This window comes from Oncorhynchus mykiss, chromosome 9 (genome assembly GCF_057628025.1).
Source record: "Oncorhynchus mykiss isolate SJ-2025 chromosome 9, ASM5762802v1, whole genome shotgun sequence".
NCBI lineage: Eukaryota > Metazoa > Chordata > Actinopteri > Salmoniformes > Salmonidae > Oncorhynchus > Oncorhynchus mykiss.
In genome coordinates, this window is record NC_143030.1 from 46674648 (window position 1) to 46694751 (window position 20104).

Consider the following 20104-nt stretch of genomic DNA (forward strand, 5'->3'; position numbering starts at 1 on the left):
GTAGCGAAATGAACATTCAATTCTCTGGCAACAGCTCTGGTGGACATTCCTGCAGTCAGCATGCCAATTGCACACTCCCTCAACTTGAGACATCTGTGGCATTGTGTTGTGTGACAAAACTGCACATTTTAGAGTGGCCTTATACTGTCCCCTGCACAAGGTGCAGCTGTGTAATGATCATGCTGTTTAATCAGCTTCTTGATATGCCACACCTGTCCGGTGGTTTATCTTGGCAAAGGAGAAATGCTCACTGACAGGGATGTAAACAAATTTGTACACAAAATTTGAGAGAACCAAACTTTTTGAGCGTATGGAACATTTCTGGGATCTTTTATTTCAGCTCATAAAACATGAGACCAACACTTTACATGTTTTGTTTCTATTTTTGTTCAGTATATATTCAAAATACCGTGCTCAGATAAAAAAGATTGAAGTTGCTTCTTCGAGAATCTTAGCTAGCTAGACATGGAAACCTGGAGATGGGACGATAATGATCAAGATCACTACTATCCCCATCCTTATGAAGTGGCAGCACATACGCTGTTTTCTATACTTTTGGAATATTTCCTGATTACAATGTTAGATTTAAGATATGGGTTACTAAGCCAACAATGAGGGGGCAGCACACTTGAGCACACCCAGTGGAGTTCTTGGAATATATTACAAGTATACAAGTAAGGCATCAAGGACTTCCTTTTTTGAGAATGACAGAAAACATGTTTGTGAAAGTTTTTCCTCCCTGTGACATACAACTTTAAGTACTTTTGTGCTCAAAGATAGTTTTTTATAAATACACTCAACACACAGTTCTGCTGAGAGATCTATTTGGAGACATTTCACGAAACAGTTGCCATGCCAGTGACAGTAGTCAACCTGTGTCATCACTCTACAAGTGGGAGTGTGTGTTAGTCCACTGTCATGTCTCTGAACTGTGAACACCGTTCTGAAACAGCAGCATACTGGAATACTGAAACAGCAGCATACTGAAATAGCAGCATACTGAAATACTGAAACAGCAGCATACTGGAATACTGAAACAGCAGCATACTGGAATACTGAAACAGCAGCATACTGGAACACTGAAACAGCAGCACACTGAAATACTAAAACAGCAGCATACTGGAACTCTGATACAGCAGCATACTGGAACACTGATATAGCAGCATACTGGAACACTGAAACAGCAGCATACTGGAACACAAACAGCAGCACACTGAAATACTAAATCAGCAGCATACTGAAACAGCAGCCTACTGGAATACTGAAACAGCAGCATACTGAAACAGAAGCATGCTGAAATACTGAAAAATAAACATACTGAAAAAGAAGCATACTGAAATACTAAAACAGCAGCATACTGAAACATAAGCACACTGAAATACTAAAACAGCTATAATATAATACAGAAAAATAATTGATACACTATCAAAGGGCAAGTGTCTAGTAAACCACACACACTGTAGAGACATATAATACACACACACACACACACACACACAAACACACACAGGGCCATAGGGCCATAGGACCGACCCATTGACAGGCCAAATGGAAGGCTTTCATCAAAGACCAGTGAACAAAAAGGCAATTACATCACATCCGAGTTGAAAGGGATGAATGTTATTAGCTAGTTGGGTTCTGGATTCATTAGAGATAATATTGCACCTCTCCAGAGCGAGCCAAGCTGAGGTCAGAGGTGGACACTGCATACAATGCTGGATAGGTTAGTCACTACTGCTACTCTTGCTATAGTAGTAGTGCTGTCTTTTCAGGAGGTTTAATTCTCATAAGTCAAAATGTAATTTAAATGAACTTCCTGAATTGACAGATTTTCAGTTTCTACACACCAGTTGACTTGGTCTTGATATCTGTACCTCTGTGTGTTCTGTGTTGAAAGGTATGGCTCATTGCAGTGCACTGTTTGGCTGTGTTAGCTATGCACTGCTCTGTGATTGTTTGTTAGAGACGAGCATACTCCAAGCACTACAGATGCTTACACACACACACACACACACACACACACACGCACACACACACTGACCCACTTCTACTACTTCCAGCCTAAGCTAAGAGGCCTCTGGGTGTAGCCAGTCAGCCACTACCCCTCTGGTTGAAGGATGTGGTATAGCTGTAAAAAAAACTCTGTACTAAAGCACGCACACGCAGGCAGGCAGGCGCACGCACGCACGCTCACACACACACACACACACACCATGTGGTATGAATTGAAGGCGGGGCATCTCTGCGTGTGGGGCTATGGATGTGGCCTTGTCCCCTCTATCTAACTGTGTGCATGTTGTGTGTGTGCATTTATGGGGCAGTGTGTGTGGTGGCCTAGCTGTGGGGGCGGTGTGTCGTCCAGCTGCCTGCTAGCTCGCTATGTCTTGGACACAAAGTCGATGTTTGTACGAGAACACGGCTCTGCTCACCTCCCCCCTGGCATTCTCACAGTTGCCATGGTGAACAGCTTTTTTGGTTCTCAATGGAGGAGAAATTAACACCGTTTTTAATTGGCTCTGGGGCCTCAATTTTGAACCTCCTCCCCCTCCATTACCCAGCTAGCTAACCTCCATAAGCCAACCGAAGGGAGTGTCGTTTCCTCATTATTAGACAATGGCCCGTCCATATGAACACACACATATATCTGAAGGACCCTGCTCTACAGGAGGTTACCTTTGCATTCCATTGACATCCCCCTGCAGGTGACCTGTACTATGTGCACGAGGCATGACCCATCCCGACTCACCCAGTCACTCACTGAATGAACAAGTGGAATGTCCTCGCACACTCTCGGTCTTCTGTAGGTTCTATCTGAGTGTGCTCTACGGTGTGCGAGAGGGAGACGGCGAGAGGGAGAGCAGTGGGGAGAGCAGTGGGGAGAGCAGTGGGGAGAGGTGGCGATGGAGCGGGAGTGCTAAGGATGGAGGGATTTAGAGAGCATGGCTTTGTGAAATCCCCATGATGCCTCCTCTTTCTCCCGTCTCTCTCAGGAGAGGATGCTGCTGTGGGACAAAGGACTGCCTCTCCAACCCCCTCCCCCTCGCTACACACCCATCCTCCCATCCCCCTCCTCTCACTGTGCCCCTCTCTGCTCTGCCAACGCCGCTGGATAATTAGCCCTGCTACGGCGCCTCACTGGGACTGGGGCCTGAGTCTGTCTGTTTGTCTGTATTCATTCCATGATGTTATTGGTAGTCCCTATAACAGGTGGGCTACTGGGGTATTCATTCCGTGATGTTATTGGTAGTCCCTATAACAGGTGGGCTACTGGGGTATTAATTCCCTGATGTTATTGGTAATCCCTATAACAGGTGGGCTACTGGGGTATTCATTCCATGATGTTATTGGTAGTCCCTATAACAGGTGGGCTACTGGGGTATTAATTCCCTGATGTTATTGGTAGTCCCTATAACAGGTGGGCTACTGGGGTATTCATTCCGTGATGTTATTGGTAGTCCCTATAACAGGTGGGCTACTGGGGTATTAATTCCCTGATGTTATTGGTAGTCCCTATAACAGGTGGGCTACTGGGGTATTCATTCCATGATGTTATTGGTAGTCCCTATAACAGGTGGGCTACTGGGGTATTCATTCCATGATGTTATTGGTAGTCCCTATAACAGGTGGGCTACTGGGGTATTCATTCCATGATGTTATTGGTAGTCCCTATAACAGGTGGGCTACTGGGGTATTCATTCCATGATGTTTGTAGTTGTGTTATATTTCTCCTGCTGCTGGGTGGTACAGTATGGGCAGAAAATAGCACATAGAAAAGCGGGCGATACAACATAGCAGGCAGCGTGTGAGCACGCTGGGGTGGTGAGGAGATGAGGGACGAGGGGAGGATGAGGGGAGGCATAGAGAAGTGATCTGGAGTGTCTGGAGAGGGATATTGGGATTGTTGAGTGTTTTAATCCTCGACTGGAGAGAGAGCAGAGGAGGAGCCCGCCAGCACCGTAACCCAACTAACGCTAACATAATGAAGCATGGTCAAAGGACTGGAGAGAAGAAGAGGAGGAGAAAGAGGAGAGAGGATGGGGTGGGGGGAGGGGGTGGGTGTAGAGAGAGCAGGATAGGGTAAAGACAGATACAGAGAGAGGTGGGGGAGGAGGGAGATGGAACAGGGGCATCTGAAGAATGAGAGCAAAGGAGAGAGGATTTGAGAGAGGGAGAAAAACGGGATGGGGATAGTAAGATGGGGAAGGAAGGAGAAGCGCGGCTGTAGCCATTCTGCTATGCCAGACTGTGCCACCCAGCCCTCTGGAAGCTGTGACGACAGACAGACAGGCAGACACAGAGCCTTGCCCTGGTTGGCACACGCTGGGCACCCTGTGGACACCCTGATCTGTAATCAGTTTGTTTACTAACGCAGCCATTTAGGGAAGATTGGCCCATAAAATGGGACTGGCTGTCAGATTCACTGTGAGATAACAGAGCTGTGAACACAATACACTTAACCCTTTTCTCCAGCCTCTTCCCTGTCTCTCTGTCTCCTATTCTTTCTTTCTTTCTTTCTTTCTTTCTTTCTTTCTTTCTTTCTTTCTTTCTTTCTCTCTGTACCCATCGCGCACGCTCTCTTTCTCCCTCTCTCTCTCTCTCTCCCTGAGCCCCATCTGTATTGTGTTTCTGAGACGGCTGATCTTAAAGGGGTGTCACTTGTTTGTCTCTCTCTCTCACTCTCTCTCTCTCTGACTGACTGGAGAGAACAGAAGAGAACAGAAGAGAACATAAACAGGTCACCAACGTACGTATGCTTTGTAGAGCCACATTCCACTGCAGCTGTGCCTGCCTGCAGCCCGCAGCCTGCAGCCTGCTCCGAGGCGTGTACCCACTACCCACAACAATGATGAGGTTGCCCGATGCATAAAGAGGATGATTAGGGAATTGGCAGCGGTATATACTAGTACTATATCTGGGCTTAATAACGGTTGGCAAAAAAACAAAGGCATGGGGCTGCATGTACACACACACACACACGCACACACACACACACACACACACACGCACACACACACACACACACACACACACACACACACACACACACACACACACACACACACACACCTCAGTGGATAGAAAGCCAGGCTGCTTATGTTAGTATGGTTAGGAGATGTTTTATCATTGATGTTATCACACCAGCTGGGTCTTTTGTTATTTTAAGCTTGGGTATGGGATGGCTTTCTGTGTGTTTGTGTGTTTGATTATGGGCCTGTCTACATGTGTGCTGCATGTTTGTGAGCATATGTGTGTAAGTGTCCTGTGTGTGTGTGTGTGTGTGTCCTGTGTCCTGGAAGTGAAGCAGGTTGTCTGCATCTGCTTGCTTCTGCAGCTGGACACACTCACTCCTGTCTGCAGGGGCTGTGCACGCTGCTGCTCTCCTCCTTCCTCCATCCCTTCATCCCTCCATTCCGAGCCGTCCACCGGAGAGGAGAGGAGGAGAGGGGGTGGGGTGGGCTGGGATGGCAGGGCGAGGGCCAGGCAGCCGTTTACTGAATCGACCCCTCGCGTCTCCTAGCAACAGGGCTGTTTGGAACGGGACGGGGGAGTTGAAGAGAGCGAGAAAGGCAGAAAGAGAGATGGGGGGGGGGGGGGGGGTGGAGAGAGGTAGAAGGAAGGAAAGAGAGGAGGAAGGCTGCACTAATTATGTGCCGCTGGAGAGACCACAGGCCTGGAGGTGCGGTGGAAAAGGGGATGGAGCCGGGGAGAGAGGGATTGAGAGAGAGAGCAGGGATGAGGGGAGTTTGGGAGTGAAGGGTCGAGGGAGGAATCACAGAGGGAGATGGAGGGAGTTAGGGATAGAGAGATGAGATGGCTAGATAGATGGAACGATAGATAAACGCCCGACTGTGATGGTGGCACAGTAAGCACAGCTCCTCGCATTGTAAGGTCGTCAAAAAACATAGCAGGACATTTATTTCTACCCTTTGTTCGTTTCACTCTGTTCGCTTTCATGCCCCTCTGTTGCTTTCTTGTCAGGGTCCAGTGTGAGCATCATATATCAAAACGTTTTGTGTTTGAGTGTGTTGCCTGCTGCCTCGGACTATCCCTTGGTTAAATTGGATGCTATCCAGCTGAACTTTGTTCTCTACGACCATAATTCACTCCCATGCATGAGCAGTATTTACATGTGTATGTGCGTATGCACGGGTTGCACGAGGGCTTCCTGAAATGGCAAAATAAAGGAACCGTCAACATAAAGTGTCTTCATAGAGGGTTGGTCCACCACGAGCCAGAACGGCTTCAATGCACCTTGGCATAGATTCTACAAGTGTCTGGAACTCTATTGGAGGGATGCGACACCCTTCTTCCTCGGGAAATTCCATCATTTGGTGTTTTGTTGATGGCGGGGGGAAAACGTCGTCTCAGGGGCCGCTTCAGAATCTCCCCAAAAAAAGTGTTCAAGAACCACACCTGTGTGGGAGCTCCTGCTGTCAATGTACTTTGTATCCCTCATTTACTCAAGTGTTTCCATTATATGTTGGCAGTTGCCTGTACATAGGCTACATGTTTATGTATGTATGTTTGTTTGTTCGGTAGGCAGCCTAGCCCTCTTTCCCTTTCTTTTTCTCTCTCCCTGTGCTGTGACTTTGATCCCATCGCCGGGTAGGCAGGGAGTGGGGGTTGGAGGCGAGGGGGTGCCCACTGTCCTGTCCTGTCTGCTGTGACCCCCCCCCCCCTTCCTCCCCCCCCGTGCCCCACATATATCCGTACACGCAGGTTTCTGCTGTCGCACACGCTATCGTCCCGGGCCGCTGATGTGCCCTACAACCGTATGGGGGGGGGGGGGGGTGCGTCATCATATGTCCCAGGCAGCCACAGGGACAGTGGGTAGGCAGGCAGCCCACGTGTCCTTCCCTGGTAGTAGTCATACCTCCTGGAGGTAGAGTGGTATGGTGGGTGTGGGCCAGTGAATTCCTCTCCTTTGACCTCCCTGTAAAGGGCATGACTGCTGGAGCTGGCACAGTGGCACACCATGCAGCTCTACAAGCTTTAGAGCAGGGTAGTATTCATTATGACACAATGTAGTAAACGTTTTTTGCAACAGACAAATAAGACCCAGCATTGTCCTATGTTAATGTCAAATGTTATCCGCAAAGGGCCTTGTCGGTCATCTATAGAGTAATCAACAACAGTCCCCTTGTCTCATCGATGCCTCTACCTGTCAATGAGAAATAGCATCCTCATCATCGTCGTCATCATCATCATCATCACTAGGGTTACGTCGGGCGTGTAGAGAGCTGGCGCTTTAGAAGCATGCAGCCCACTCTGCCCCACACACCATAGAAATATAATGAATAGAACGGGCTTGGAACCTCTAACCCTGGCAATTTGACTGGTCAACTCATGGGTACACAATGACTGCCTGGTATTGTGACACAATCATTTCCATGGTAATGTTTCATTCAAATGATGTTAACTGATGTGGCTTTGTTGAATCAACAAATCGCGTGACTCAGTTGTGGGTACACTTCCTGCTTTTATTTCCTGCTTTTTGTTCCTGTTTTGCTCTTATGGGTACACTCGCAATGGCCGCCTGTCCATCCATTAAGCCATTCATTTTATTTCTATGCCGCACGCCGCTTCATGCTGCCATGGCAACCCTCGTTACCTGCCGCTAGTGACAGCCGGAGCGAGGGAGAGCGGCAGAGGGATTGAGGTAGAGTGAGAAGGGTAGGGTGAGACCGGGGGGGAGAGAGAGAAAGACAGGCTAGCAGAAGGAATAACTTGTAGACTAAGGGAAAAAAAAGGATTTGGAAGGGGAGGAAAAAGGAGGGTGGTGAGGGATTCTGAGAGGATAGAGGGAGTTTAGGGGGAAGGAGGAGTGCAAGTGGGGTTGGGGGGGGGGTGAGTGCGTTAGTGCATTGACTGACTTCCTGTCTATTGCTTCTGTTAAAGGATGCACAGGGATCGACGTTTTAAACAGCAATGAGGAGAGAAGTACCCCCCCAACACACACAAAACCTCCCCCATGTTCACCTGTCGGCTCCAATGAGTCCCACACAAAGCCAGTGGAGTGGCGTGCCCAGCAACACAAAACAGACAGACATCTCAGCTCAGCTCACATACTGGGAATATACTCACATTAGGAGAGAACGACTGTGGAAAGATGAGACCATATTTAAGAAATAGAAGGTTAGAGCATAACACAAGGGCAGAAAAAAATGAGGAACGGGTCAGAGAGAATGTGGTGCGTGTGACTTGTGTGTAGGGGTATTTTGGATCATGTGTAAATCCACACAACGTTTGTTGACACAATTCAAGTTTTACTAGGTGCAGCCTGTGTCACATGACCCGCTGCCCCGCACACCTGCCCACGAGGTTGGCACTCCGGTTGTCATGGCAGCAAGTTTTGCCTTATGGTGAGTAGAATGCTGGTTGGAAGTAGAATGGTTTTTCCCCCACACCCATTTCTAGCCAGGACCTGTTTGTGTTGTGTGCTCTTTTGTGCTGTTGAAGCTTGAGCTTGGATCTCTGAACAGGATTCGTGTAAAGATAGGCCATGGATCTTGATAGATTCATTATCAATTGTGAAGATGGAAATATGAAGAATTCCACAAAATGAGAATGAAATGACTTCATTAAATGTAATGTTTTGTTCATATTTTCTAAGGTGGAGAGTACAAATGACAGATTCGAGTTTTATGGTTCTTTTAGTTTTGGTTCTGGTTGGTCATTTTGAAGATCCTGAACAAAGAAAAAAGATCTCACCTCACCTCTCTTACCATGACGGTTTTGTCAGTTTGTTGACCACACACTTTAGCCGGGATGAGAATACAATGATTCACCAGCCAGTGAAAGAAACAAACAATCAAACAAAGGCTATGAAAAAATACGCTTCAAAGAGCCATTTCTCTGTAGAAATTTAAAGTGCATTTAAATGCATCACCTGCTGTTTTTTCACAGGGACTTTGTGTGTGTGTGTGTGTGCTCCTGGCAGGTATCCCCCCTCCCAATCTCTCTCCCCCTACTACACACACAGCTCTCCACTGGCCTTGTGGGAGAATAGGGAGGTTCCCATCAAGACTTCCAGATATTCCAGCATTTCTCTCCTTCTCTCTCCCAGTGTGGGAGATACAGAGCTGGGTGGGAATCTCCTCCCTGCCTGTTTTTCTTTGTGTGTGTGTGTGTTTGTGTGTGTGTGTGTTTGTGTGTGTGTGTGTTTGTGTGTGTGTGTGTGTTTGTGTGTGTGTGTGCAGGACCAGATTAAGAAATCATATGCCCTATGGCATTGTTTCTTTTTTTTTCAGACCACCTCAAACCCCTTTCTGGCACAACATCATTTTCTGTAAACAATGGTAAATGTACTTTTGACGAAAAAGCCCTTTTATAATAAAGCCATAGTAACATTTGCCATGTGGCATACAGGATACATACAGGCTACATACAGGCTACATACAGGATACATACAGGCTACATACAGGCTACATACAGGATACATACAGGCTACATACAGGATACATACAGGCTACATACAGGATACATACAGGCTACATACAGGCTACATACAGGCTACATACAGGCTACATACAGGATACATACAGGATACATACAGGATACATACAGGCTACATACAGGCTACATACAGGCTACATACAGGATACATACAGGATACATACAGGCTACATACAGGCTACATACAGGCTACATACAGGCTACATACAGGATACATACAGGCTACATACAGGATACATACAGGATACATACAGGATACATACAGGATACATACAGGCTACATACAGGCTACATACAGGATACATACAGGCTACATACAGGATACATACAGGCTACATACAGGATACATACAGGATACATACAGGCTACATACAGGCTACATACAGGCTACATACAGGCTACATACAGGATACATACAGGATACATACAGGATACATACAGGCTACATACAGGATACATACAGGATACATACAGGCTACATACAGGATACATACAGGCTACATACAGGATACATACAGGCTACATACAGGCTACATACAGGATACATACAGGCTACATACAGGATACATACAGGATACATACAGGCTACATACAGGCTACATACAGGATACATACAGGATACATACAGGATACATACAGGCTACATACAGGATACATACAGGCTACATACAGGATACATACAGGCTACATACAGGATACATACAGGCTACATACAGGCTACATACAGGATACATACAGGCTACATACAGGCTACATACAGGATACATACAGGCTACATACAGGATACATACAGGCTACATACAGGATACATACAGGCTACATGATTTTCACACATGAGGATTTTATTTTGTTGCAGCGTCAATTATTATTATTTTTGTGCATTTTTAAAAACTATTAGCTGAATCTGGTTGAATACCACACAAATGACCAACATGAGTGCCTACTCCGACAAACTGAGATCAATCTGGTTTTGAATTCAAACCAACCCAGCCCAAATCATTAGTCCAGGCCAATGGAGCGACACACAGATTGTCAAATATTAGGAGCCAATATATATACAGTATATATATCATAGGCTACTAAATAAAATGCCCAGTGGCAAACTGACTCATCTAATGACGAAGAGGAAGCCATGGGCTACTCCCGGTGATGGCCGACGCGCTCGGCATGGCAATCTCAAGATGAGCTACTTTGAAAAACAGTGCTGCTGTTAGCTACAAATGGGAGGTTGTTGAGAAAAAAGGGTTACTATTGGTTCTACGGTTCTCTTTGCAGCAGTAGGCATTTGCTTTCCAAACGTTTTTCCTGCGATTGTATTTTGAAATCTGCAAAAGGCAAACCTACAGCTTGTGTGTGTACAAGGTAGTTGTTGTGAAATTGTTAGAGGACTTGTTAGATATTACTGCATGGTTGGAACTAGAACATTAACATCTGCTAACCATGTGTATGTGACCAATAAAATGTGATTTGATTTGATTTTCAGCTGCAACCAACCATAGAAATATAATTTATAGATGGGCAGTTCCCATTCAAGTCAGGACTGCCATCCATTCCTGGTGTACCCATTAGCAGTCAAAATGCCATGGTTAAGTGATACAAAAGCCTTCTATGGATTATATGTCTATGGCCCAACGCAACAAGCTGTAGCCAATTTAGAACGTATGAGGCCCAAACTGTGGCCTTTCTGACTGTAGTCATACCAGTAACTGCCAAAATAACGGAAACCCTTAAGTAAACACAAGGGATATAAAGTATATGTTAAGGTGTGGGGTGCATTTTCCTGCCATGGTTTAGGTCCACTTGTAGAACCTATGCCAAGGCACATTGAAGCTGTTCTGGCAGCTGATCGTGGCGCGACACTCTTTTAAGACGCTTTCTGTTGGTGTTTCCTTCATTTTGGAAGATACCTGTATGTGCTTGTGATAACACTTAAATCCACAGTTCTTTTTAATAAACTATTGATCCTCTGTGGCTAAATTATGCTCTCTGGTGTACTTTGAACATTTAGAGCCGGCTCCTGAGGTTGGATAAAACCATATATTTTTTTAATGTTGCCTCTTGGGCCCAGCTCCTGACTCACACAGTTGACCAGTCACATTTATTTATAATGCAGTTTTTATTTTTATGTTTTATTAATAAGTTACCCAATCAAGGCAGGGCCCCCCAGTTACCCACGTTGGCCCCCTACCTCGTCTCCTCCCCCATCTGATGATTAGAAGAGTGGCAGCAGGAAGTAGCAGGCTAACTACACTCACTGAGATTGGAATCTTCCTGTGGTTGGCGGTTGCAGTGACATTTAAAAAAATATATATATATACTACATATATAATATATATATTTCCTTTATTATTATTTTTTAAACCTTTTTTCAGAACGATTTAGCTTTATTTATTTTAGCTGTTTTTTGGGCCACCCTGCGGGCCTGGGCCAAGGGGATTCAGCCGCGGTAAAGCCCCTGCATTAACCCGGCCCTGTGTGCATGCATACCAATGCTGCTATTGGCGAGGACATTCTCTGCTTTACTGTTAATGTGAGGCTTCAAGTTCTATCCACAAAGTACAGCCTAGCACTCTGGTACCCTGCAAACCATGATCCCGTTTGCTGTTTTACTCCCAGAGTTGTAATGGAGTCTGTTGCACATGTTGTTAATGGTTGCCGTTCATATAATGACTTGCTAGAGATGACCACCTTGTCGACATGGTCTCTACTGAGGTGAGACAGGTGGTCTCACCAACAGCACACATACACAAGCAACCTCTTGTCAGCAGAGCCTGGATTGATGTCGGTGATAATGTGTTTTATTGTATGCTGAATAAGCCAGATATTGTTTTTGTGTGTGTGTGGAGGTGGGCTGCTCATTGGACTGCTACATGGAGCAGGCCTTTTCTGACAAGCTGCTTAAATACCAGGCCCCCCCCCCCGTGTCATTTCTGACAGCATCGGATACCAGTCCAAGCTTGCTGTGGTGATATTGGGAAGTCTCGGTCATGTTCACAGGCTGACAGTACCTGGCCTTCAGATAGCAGGCCTACATAAGACGAAGGTGAAGCAGCTAGCGATGTACTGCTCTGTGTCAGCAGTCATGGGCAGCCTTGCTGTGTGGAGAACAAGGTGCTATCTGTCCACATATCCCTGTCCTGAAATGTTACTATCCTTCTTGTATGAATTATGATTTGTGGATTTAAATCAATTATATTTTTAAAGTGTGTGTGTGTGTGTGTGTGCGTGTGCGTGCGTGCTCCTGGCAGGTCTCCCCCTCCCAATCTCCCTCCCCCTAGTACACACACAGCTCTCTAGTGACCTGACCTTGTGGTATAATAGAGAGGTTCCCAACAAGACTTCCTGAAAGTCCAGCATTTCTCTCCTTCCCTCTCCCAGTGTGGGAGATACAGAGCTGGGTGGGAATCTCCTCCCTGCCTTGGTGTGTGTGTGTGTGTGTGTGTGTGTGTTTGTCTGTGTGTGTTCGTTTGTTTGTTTGTCTGTGTGTAGCCTTGGTGCCTGTAGGCCTCATCCAAAGGATCCAGCCTGCTAACGTATCATTCCTTCTCCTCTCCTCTCCTGCAGTGTGCGGATGGGGGTTCTGGGTCCGACTCCTCTCTGAAGAGGGTGGCAGTGGTGGAGGACTTCTTTGACATCATCTATGCCATGCACGTAGATATCAGCGCCGACCCCGGCAAATCACCCAAACACGCCGGACAGAAGAAGACCTACAAAGCGGTGAGAAGACACTCAGTCTTTCTCTCTAACTCTTGTTTCTCACTCTTCCCCTTATGCTCTATCTTTCTCTTCTATCACACAGTCACCCTTACTTAAACTTTCTCCTCCTTTACCTCTATATCTTGGCCTACTGCCTCTCTCTTTCCACTTCCCTCTGTAAGGGCTCCAGTAAGGGCTCCACACTCTTCTTTGTAAGGGCTCCAGTAAACAAGGTTCTAAAATTGCCCTCCTGACCATGGTATAAGACGTGTAAGGGCATACTAGGTTCGGTTTGCTTCGGCTAGGCGAAGTGAAGGTCTGTGCCTCGCATACTCCTTTAAAAGACCTTCGCTTGAAAAACAAGAAAAAAGAGGCACTATTACGGTTTGTCCCTCTTGAGTTGCCATAACAACAAGTAGACTTCCAAATGAATCTAAGCTTACTCAATCTGTAATAAATGTTTACTTTTTTTGCCGAGGTTTTTAGTTCCACAATTTTACATCGAGAACTAAGATGCTTGGTGCAGTCATTTCTCAAGTGAAAAAATGTGCATGAAATAATGTTGTCTGTCTGTCGAATGACAACAAACACTTCATTGAAGAATCCCTACTGTTGACCAATCGCCGACGAAAGGGGCGTAGACTTCAGCGACCGAACATTGACGAGCCTTGTGAAAAAAAGTGAGAAAAAAAAAAAGTCAAGCGCACCAACATCCAGGAAAACCTTGTCAAAGACTAAAATGAGCAAAACATCACAAAATGTTGTTATACATGTACAAACTTTTTCAAACTGTTTTGGATGGGAAGCATTGCGGACGCGTTCCCGGGTTCAGCGTTCAACAAAAAAAGAATACGAAGCTCCTCTGGTGGAAAAAATCATAACAAACATTTATATTACCCAAGCCCCTTTGTTACCTAACAGCTGTTCTTCGTCTAAGGTCCAAAAACAAAGAAACCGTGTAACAAAGAATTAACGACGTGTTGAAGAACTGTTGGCCTTCATACCCAGGGCTTGTCATGCCCATATTGTAATGCCCATATGGCATAGGGAAAGTTTTTTTTGTCTGTTGCCAGTTTATTGATTGATTGCCAGTTCCACACACAAGCATAACACATCAATTCATAAGTTCTTAATTCCTTACTTTCATAGTGGATTCATAATCACATTATCATAGGTAAATATTTCATAATAATATATTCTAAATATAATAGCACAAATAAAGAAAATCGAATTTGTTCTCGAACATGATTATTTGGCAATAATATGCTGTTGTCTGTTCCTCTCTGGCCTTTGGTATTAATTCCTGTTTCGTGACCTGTTTCCCTTTCTCTGTCCGTCTGGTCTTCAGATTCACATTCAACAACACTAACACTCTCACTTTCTCAGAATACCATTGAAATCAGGAAGGGCAACTGGCTCCCTTTAGTAGGCCAGCGGAACAATATATATATATATATATATATATATATATATATATATATATATATATTGTATATCTTTGCTATCACGAGGGGCAAGGTAGGGAGGATGGATGTGGCTACGCAGACCCATGAGCCACTGCGGTCCCTCATGATGAGTTCCATCTTTTTGTGGCCCCCACCCCCATCAAAGTTGCCCATCCCTGGTTGAAGTATTTGTATGATACTTCTAGACAATCATCTGAATATTTTCTTACACTGCAGCAGGAGTCACCACTGACCTGGAACATTCATGTTGGGCTTGGCCTTTTTCTCTTCAGTTCATTCACAGAACCTCCAGTGAACTTCATTTCAGATAAATAAACCAAAAATATCAATTAAATTTGAGTCAATATTTTGACTCAATCTCTGTGACACATACCGCCTCCATAGCTACACCACTTTCTCTATTTTTCATTTTTTTTTTATCTCACTTCTACAAGAAAATGCCTGAGATTTAAAAAAAATTGTGCGTATGAAAGGAAACGTTTCACACTTTAGGGCTGGGGAGGATATGAGATTCCGGTGCCAGGCTGACCTTGTGGTCGCTGGGAGAAGGTATTTCTCTGTCTCCCCTTGACAACGATTCAGCCTTTCTCTCTCTCTGAGCATCGCCACAGTCGCTGAAGGCCAGATGTCTAGTTATATTTAGATGAAGGGTGATGGCCGCGGTGCAAAGCACACACCTGGGCCACATTCTGTTCATCATTCCTTCCTAGCTTTGTTTCAAATGGGGAGTTTTAACATAGTCTGCCGTTGGAAAATGTTCTTCCTCCCTGTACTAAAGTCAATGGGAGAAAACCTTTCATTTGCCCAATGTGTTGTAGTAGGACACTTTGTGTCTCAGTTGGGGATACTGTCCTCTTCTGGTTGAACATGGTAACTCATCTTTCCCTCAGTACTATAAAGCACATGCACTTTCATTTTTAGGATTCCCTTTAACTTCTAATGGAAATGAATCAAATGAATTCATAAAATTACTGAAAATCAGTATCACATTCGTAGTGAGTAAACAGAGCTGTGACTGTGTAATGAACAGAATACTTCCTCTGTTGCTGCATGTTAACTGTCGATTTCCTTTGCACACTGCCATGGCTTCCAGGGTACTTTGCCACACAGTGGGTCATGAAATGTTTATTACACACACACACACACACACACACACACACACACACACACACACACACACCACATTGAAGGACACAGGAACCTGTTGTTTCTGTCCTTCGCTGGTAGCGCTGCTCAGCCAACTTTTTGCCTACTTCTCCTCTCTGTCCCCCTCTGTGCGTTGTTACAGTTCTCTAGACCGGACAGAGCTGCGTTGGTGGGCATCCTCACCACCACAGGCCCTTTCCAGACCCACAGTCCCACCCTGTAGGCTACATGGGCTCTCTTTGTGAGCTTCTGTTGGGACTGGGAAGACAATGGCGATGGAGGCTAGCTAGTCGTCACACACAGAGAGTCAACTCATCTGAGGGGAGCCGCTGTCTCGTTCCCCAACCCCCTCACTTTCTGTATATCTTCCCCCCCCCCCCCACTCATGTCACCACTAGCACCCCTCTGGCCAGGATGGCATGACCGCTCCTGTTTGTTAGAGCCTGAAGGAGACAGTGGCGAATCTGTGTGTGTGTGTGTCTGTTCTCCTGCTGCCAAGTCCAGCCTGGCCTTGCCATAAGAGCCACAGAGGGGGGAGGAATAGAGGGAGAAGTGTTTGAGGGAGGAGGGGAGAGGTTGGAGGAAAGGATGACTGCAGGGACTGCATAAAAAATAAAGAAAAAATGGGAACTTGACAGCAAGGGAGGGGGAGAGACAGGGAATACATTGAAAGGGAGGAAGAGAGGGTTTAGCAAAGAAAAGCACAACTGTTTATGGGTAGTCTCTCTACCAACACACATCCCTCTCTATCTCTCCATCTCTTTCTTTGTCTCCCATTAAAACCCTCTCGGTCTGCTCGACTGACGCCCTGTCTCTCCTGTCTCGCCCCAGTGGCAGTGATGATATGCAGAGGGCTACGTGGTGCTTTGGGTGCATGTGTCAGATTGCCCTCTTGTCCTGTATGGGCTCGTGCTCACTACTGTTCTCCTAGAGATAATCTGGTGACACCAGGCCGCGTGTCAAATGACAAAGCGACAAACTGTCACCAAAGGCTGTGACTGACATTTGTATCTGTTTTATTCTCCGAGAGTAGACAGCACCCTGCTCCCTTCGTCACGCACGCGCGCACACACACACACACACACATGTACAAACCCTTAAAACCCTACTGCCAATCCCTGCCTTTACTCTTGGTGAAGGGTTTATATATTGTCGGACGCCGGTTTAACAGGAAGTCCAAACGGAGCCAGTAGAAACAGTAGAGAAGGAGATCGAGAGGCTAATAGGCAGGGTGGAAGTTGCTGACGTATCTTGGTCACCAGTAACGGGCTGAGACAATGTGGTCTTTGTGTGAAGGGGGAAGATATTACATCTGTCCCAAGAACCTCAATCTTACCCTTTCCCAGCTTAGCCAATACACACAGACACACACAGACAGTAATTCCACGTCCCATTATGGTATAGCATTATAGAAACAGGTCTAATTTCGCCTCTTTTCCTCTGACACTTTCTTCTCTCTCTCCTGTTTCACCTCTTCAGTGCTCATTATTAGCATATCAGCCATGGCTCTAGTAGTGATCTTTCTCTCTCTCTCTCTCTGATGGGCAGATTGCGGAGACGTATGCCTTCCTGCCCAGGGAGGCAGTGACCCGTTTCCTGATGAACTGTGGCGAGTGTCAGAAGAGGATGCATATCAGCCCGGGTGGAGCAGAGTTCAAAGGTTAAAAAAAACTTTTCTCTTTCTCTGGAGCAAACTGTCAACTATCATCTCCGCTAGGCTCCTGGTGTGTCTAAATGACACCTTATTCACTATATAAAGCACTTTACCAACAGAGTCCATAGGGCTATATAGGGAATAGGGTGCCATTTTGGACACAGTGTCTGTTTAGGCCCATTTGGTAAAACTCTAGCTGTTCATTACATTTTTAGTCATCACCAAATATCATATTATATGTCTTATATGTCTCTTCATAACCCAGCCTTCTGTTACTGTGACTATCTGTAAGCCTTCTGTTACTGAGACTGTCTGTAAAGCCTTCTGTTACTGAGACTGTCTGTAAAGCCTTCTGTTACTGAGACTGTCTGTAAAGCCTTCTGTTACTGAGACTGTCTGTAAAGCCTTCTGTTACTGAGACTGTCTGTAAAGCCTTCTGTTACTGAGACTGTCTGTAAGCCTTCTGTTACTGACACTGTTTGTAAGCCTGCTGTTACTGCAAGCGCATATTACCATGGATGAAGGAAGGGATTTTCATAGCAGTTGTGACAAAAACGGTTTTGAGAGCTGCTTTGCACCCTCTTCTCCTGCTGTTGGCTGTTGCCACCCTAAAGGCAACCCATCCCCCCATCTCCCACCCCCCCCCCCTACACTACCCCCCCCCAGCCCTATTCAAATTAGTCATTGGAGTGTCCTGTATCGTTCCTAACACACTGCAATTAGCCCAATTAGGGGGCTTTTAACAAAGGAAATGGCCAGGAAACAAGCTCTTTTCTACAGTGAGAGCGACCGGAGGGTGGGGCGGGTAGTAGAGAGAGAGAGACTAGCGGGGTTAAGATGGGAAATGGAGAGAAATCTGGAGTAGGACAGAAAGATGGGGCAGAAATAAAGGAAAAGGTGAGGAGAGTCCGAAAAATGGAGAGAAATATTCAATGGCTGCTTCATACATATTTTATTTGTCTATATTCAGGGGCCCTCTCATATTGACAGAGGGGCTGTCATAACTTTATATATGGAGGGCCCTTACATATTACATGGGTAGTATGTAAAGTAAACCATGCCAATTAACATTAAGCCCCCCCCCCCAAAACCCCCTCCTCCGTCTTCATCTCCATCCTACACACACAACCCAGTGAGAGAAGTGCTCCCAGGCCCAATCTGTCAGTGTTGTGTCAACGATGATCATTAACGCTGGGTGTCGCTCATAAAGAGAGCAGCTAATTGGCTTCCTGTCCCGTGGGGGTCCTCCTCTTCCCACCCTGACCCCTCATCCCTCCAACCCCTCCAACCAAACACTCGCACGAAAGTTCAGTGCTGAATTATTGAATGCAACTCATTGCTGTATGCCGGGGCTATTTTTAATTGACTTCAGGCAGTCTTTCGCGTCAGGTCTTTCATCCGTCGTCTCTTCAACCTTCATCATGCTGTATAGGCGATGCAGTAGGAGTGGGTGTGAAGGAGGTGAAGGTTTGGGCCCATATTCATGAATCCTTGGGCGTAAGGAGTGCTGATCTAGGTCTTTTTGCCTTTTCGATCATGATGAATAAAATGACATGGACGGGGGGGGGGGGGGGGGGGGGGACTGATCCTAGATCCGCACTCCTAGTCTGAGACGCGAGATTAATACAAGCCCAGGTCGCTGGTCCTGTGACGATCTCACTCCCTTCCTTATGCTGAACTCAATTCCTTAGCCAGCGTGTCTCATCTCTGTCATTTCAATTCATCTGTTGACCTACTAAAGGGACAAGGTTCTCAGGTCCGGAGTCCTGAAGGGCGGAAATACAAGGCAGACGATCAATACTTCTGCAGTAAATGGACAGGAGCGCCATCATCAATTACTGATTGATAGTGTGTGTATGTGTGTGTGTGTGTGTGTGTGTGTGTGCACGTGTGTATGTAAAGTCCCAGTAGGTAATAAGTTGTTTGATAACGCTGATTGATTCGTGTGGATATGATCCTTGGAGAGGAGGACCCTGTAAGGAAGACGGACCATTGCCTGCACTTGAGGGATAATGTCAGTGCAGCACAGGAGAGGATAGCAGTTCAGTTATCAAGCGTTTGCAGTTATTTTGCTATATCATATACATTTTTGTAGAGTCTTTATAAATGAACTGCTGGTATACATACACCACCTTTCAAAGGTTTGGGGTCACTTAGAAATGTCCTTGTTTTTGAAAGAAAAGCACAAAAAAAATGTGTCCATTAAAATAACATCAAATTGATCAGAAATACGGTGTAGACATTCTTAATGTTGTAAGTGACTATTGTAGCTGGAAACGGCGGATTCTTTATGGACTATCTATATCGGCGTACAGAGGCCCATTATCAGCAACCATCACTTCTGTGTTCACATGGCACGTTGTGCTAGCTAATCCAAGTTTATCATTTTAAAAGGCTAATTTAGAAAACCATTTTGCAATTATGTTAGCACAGCTGAAAACTGTTGTTCTGATTAAACAAGCAATAAAATGGGCCTTCTTTAGACTAGTTGAATATCTAGAGCATCAGCATTTGTGGGTTCGATTACAGGCTCAAAATGGCCTGAAACAAAGAACTTCCTTTGAAACTCGTCAGTGTATTCTTGTTCTGAGAAATGAAGGCTATTCCATGCGAGAAATTGTCAAAAAACTGAAGATCTCGTACAACGCTGTGTACTACTCCCTTCACTGAACAGCTCACACTGGCA

General features: G+C 45.7%; 1 protein-coding gene across 2 annotated transcripts in view; it reads left to right on the top strand.

Annotated features, from left to right (window-relative positions):
- LOC110532105 (nucleolar protein 4-like) overlaps positions 1-20104 on the top strand; it is a 124771-nt gene that overhangs the window by 22065 nt on the left and 82602 nt on the right. For both annotated transcript variants that reach the window (XM_021615718.3, XM_036988026.2), the window contains exons 2-3: positions 13021-13173; positions 17313-17424. In XM_021615718.3, the coding sequence (XP_021471393.3) occupies positions 13021-13173; positions 17313-17424 (265 nt within the window). The remainder of the gene's footprint in view (positions 1-13020; positions 13174-17312; positions 17425-20104) is intronic.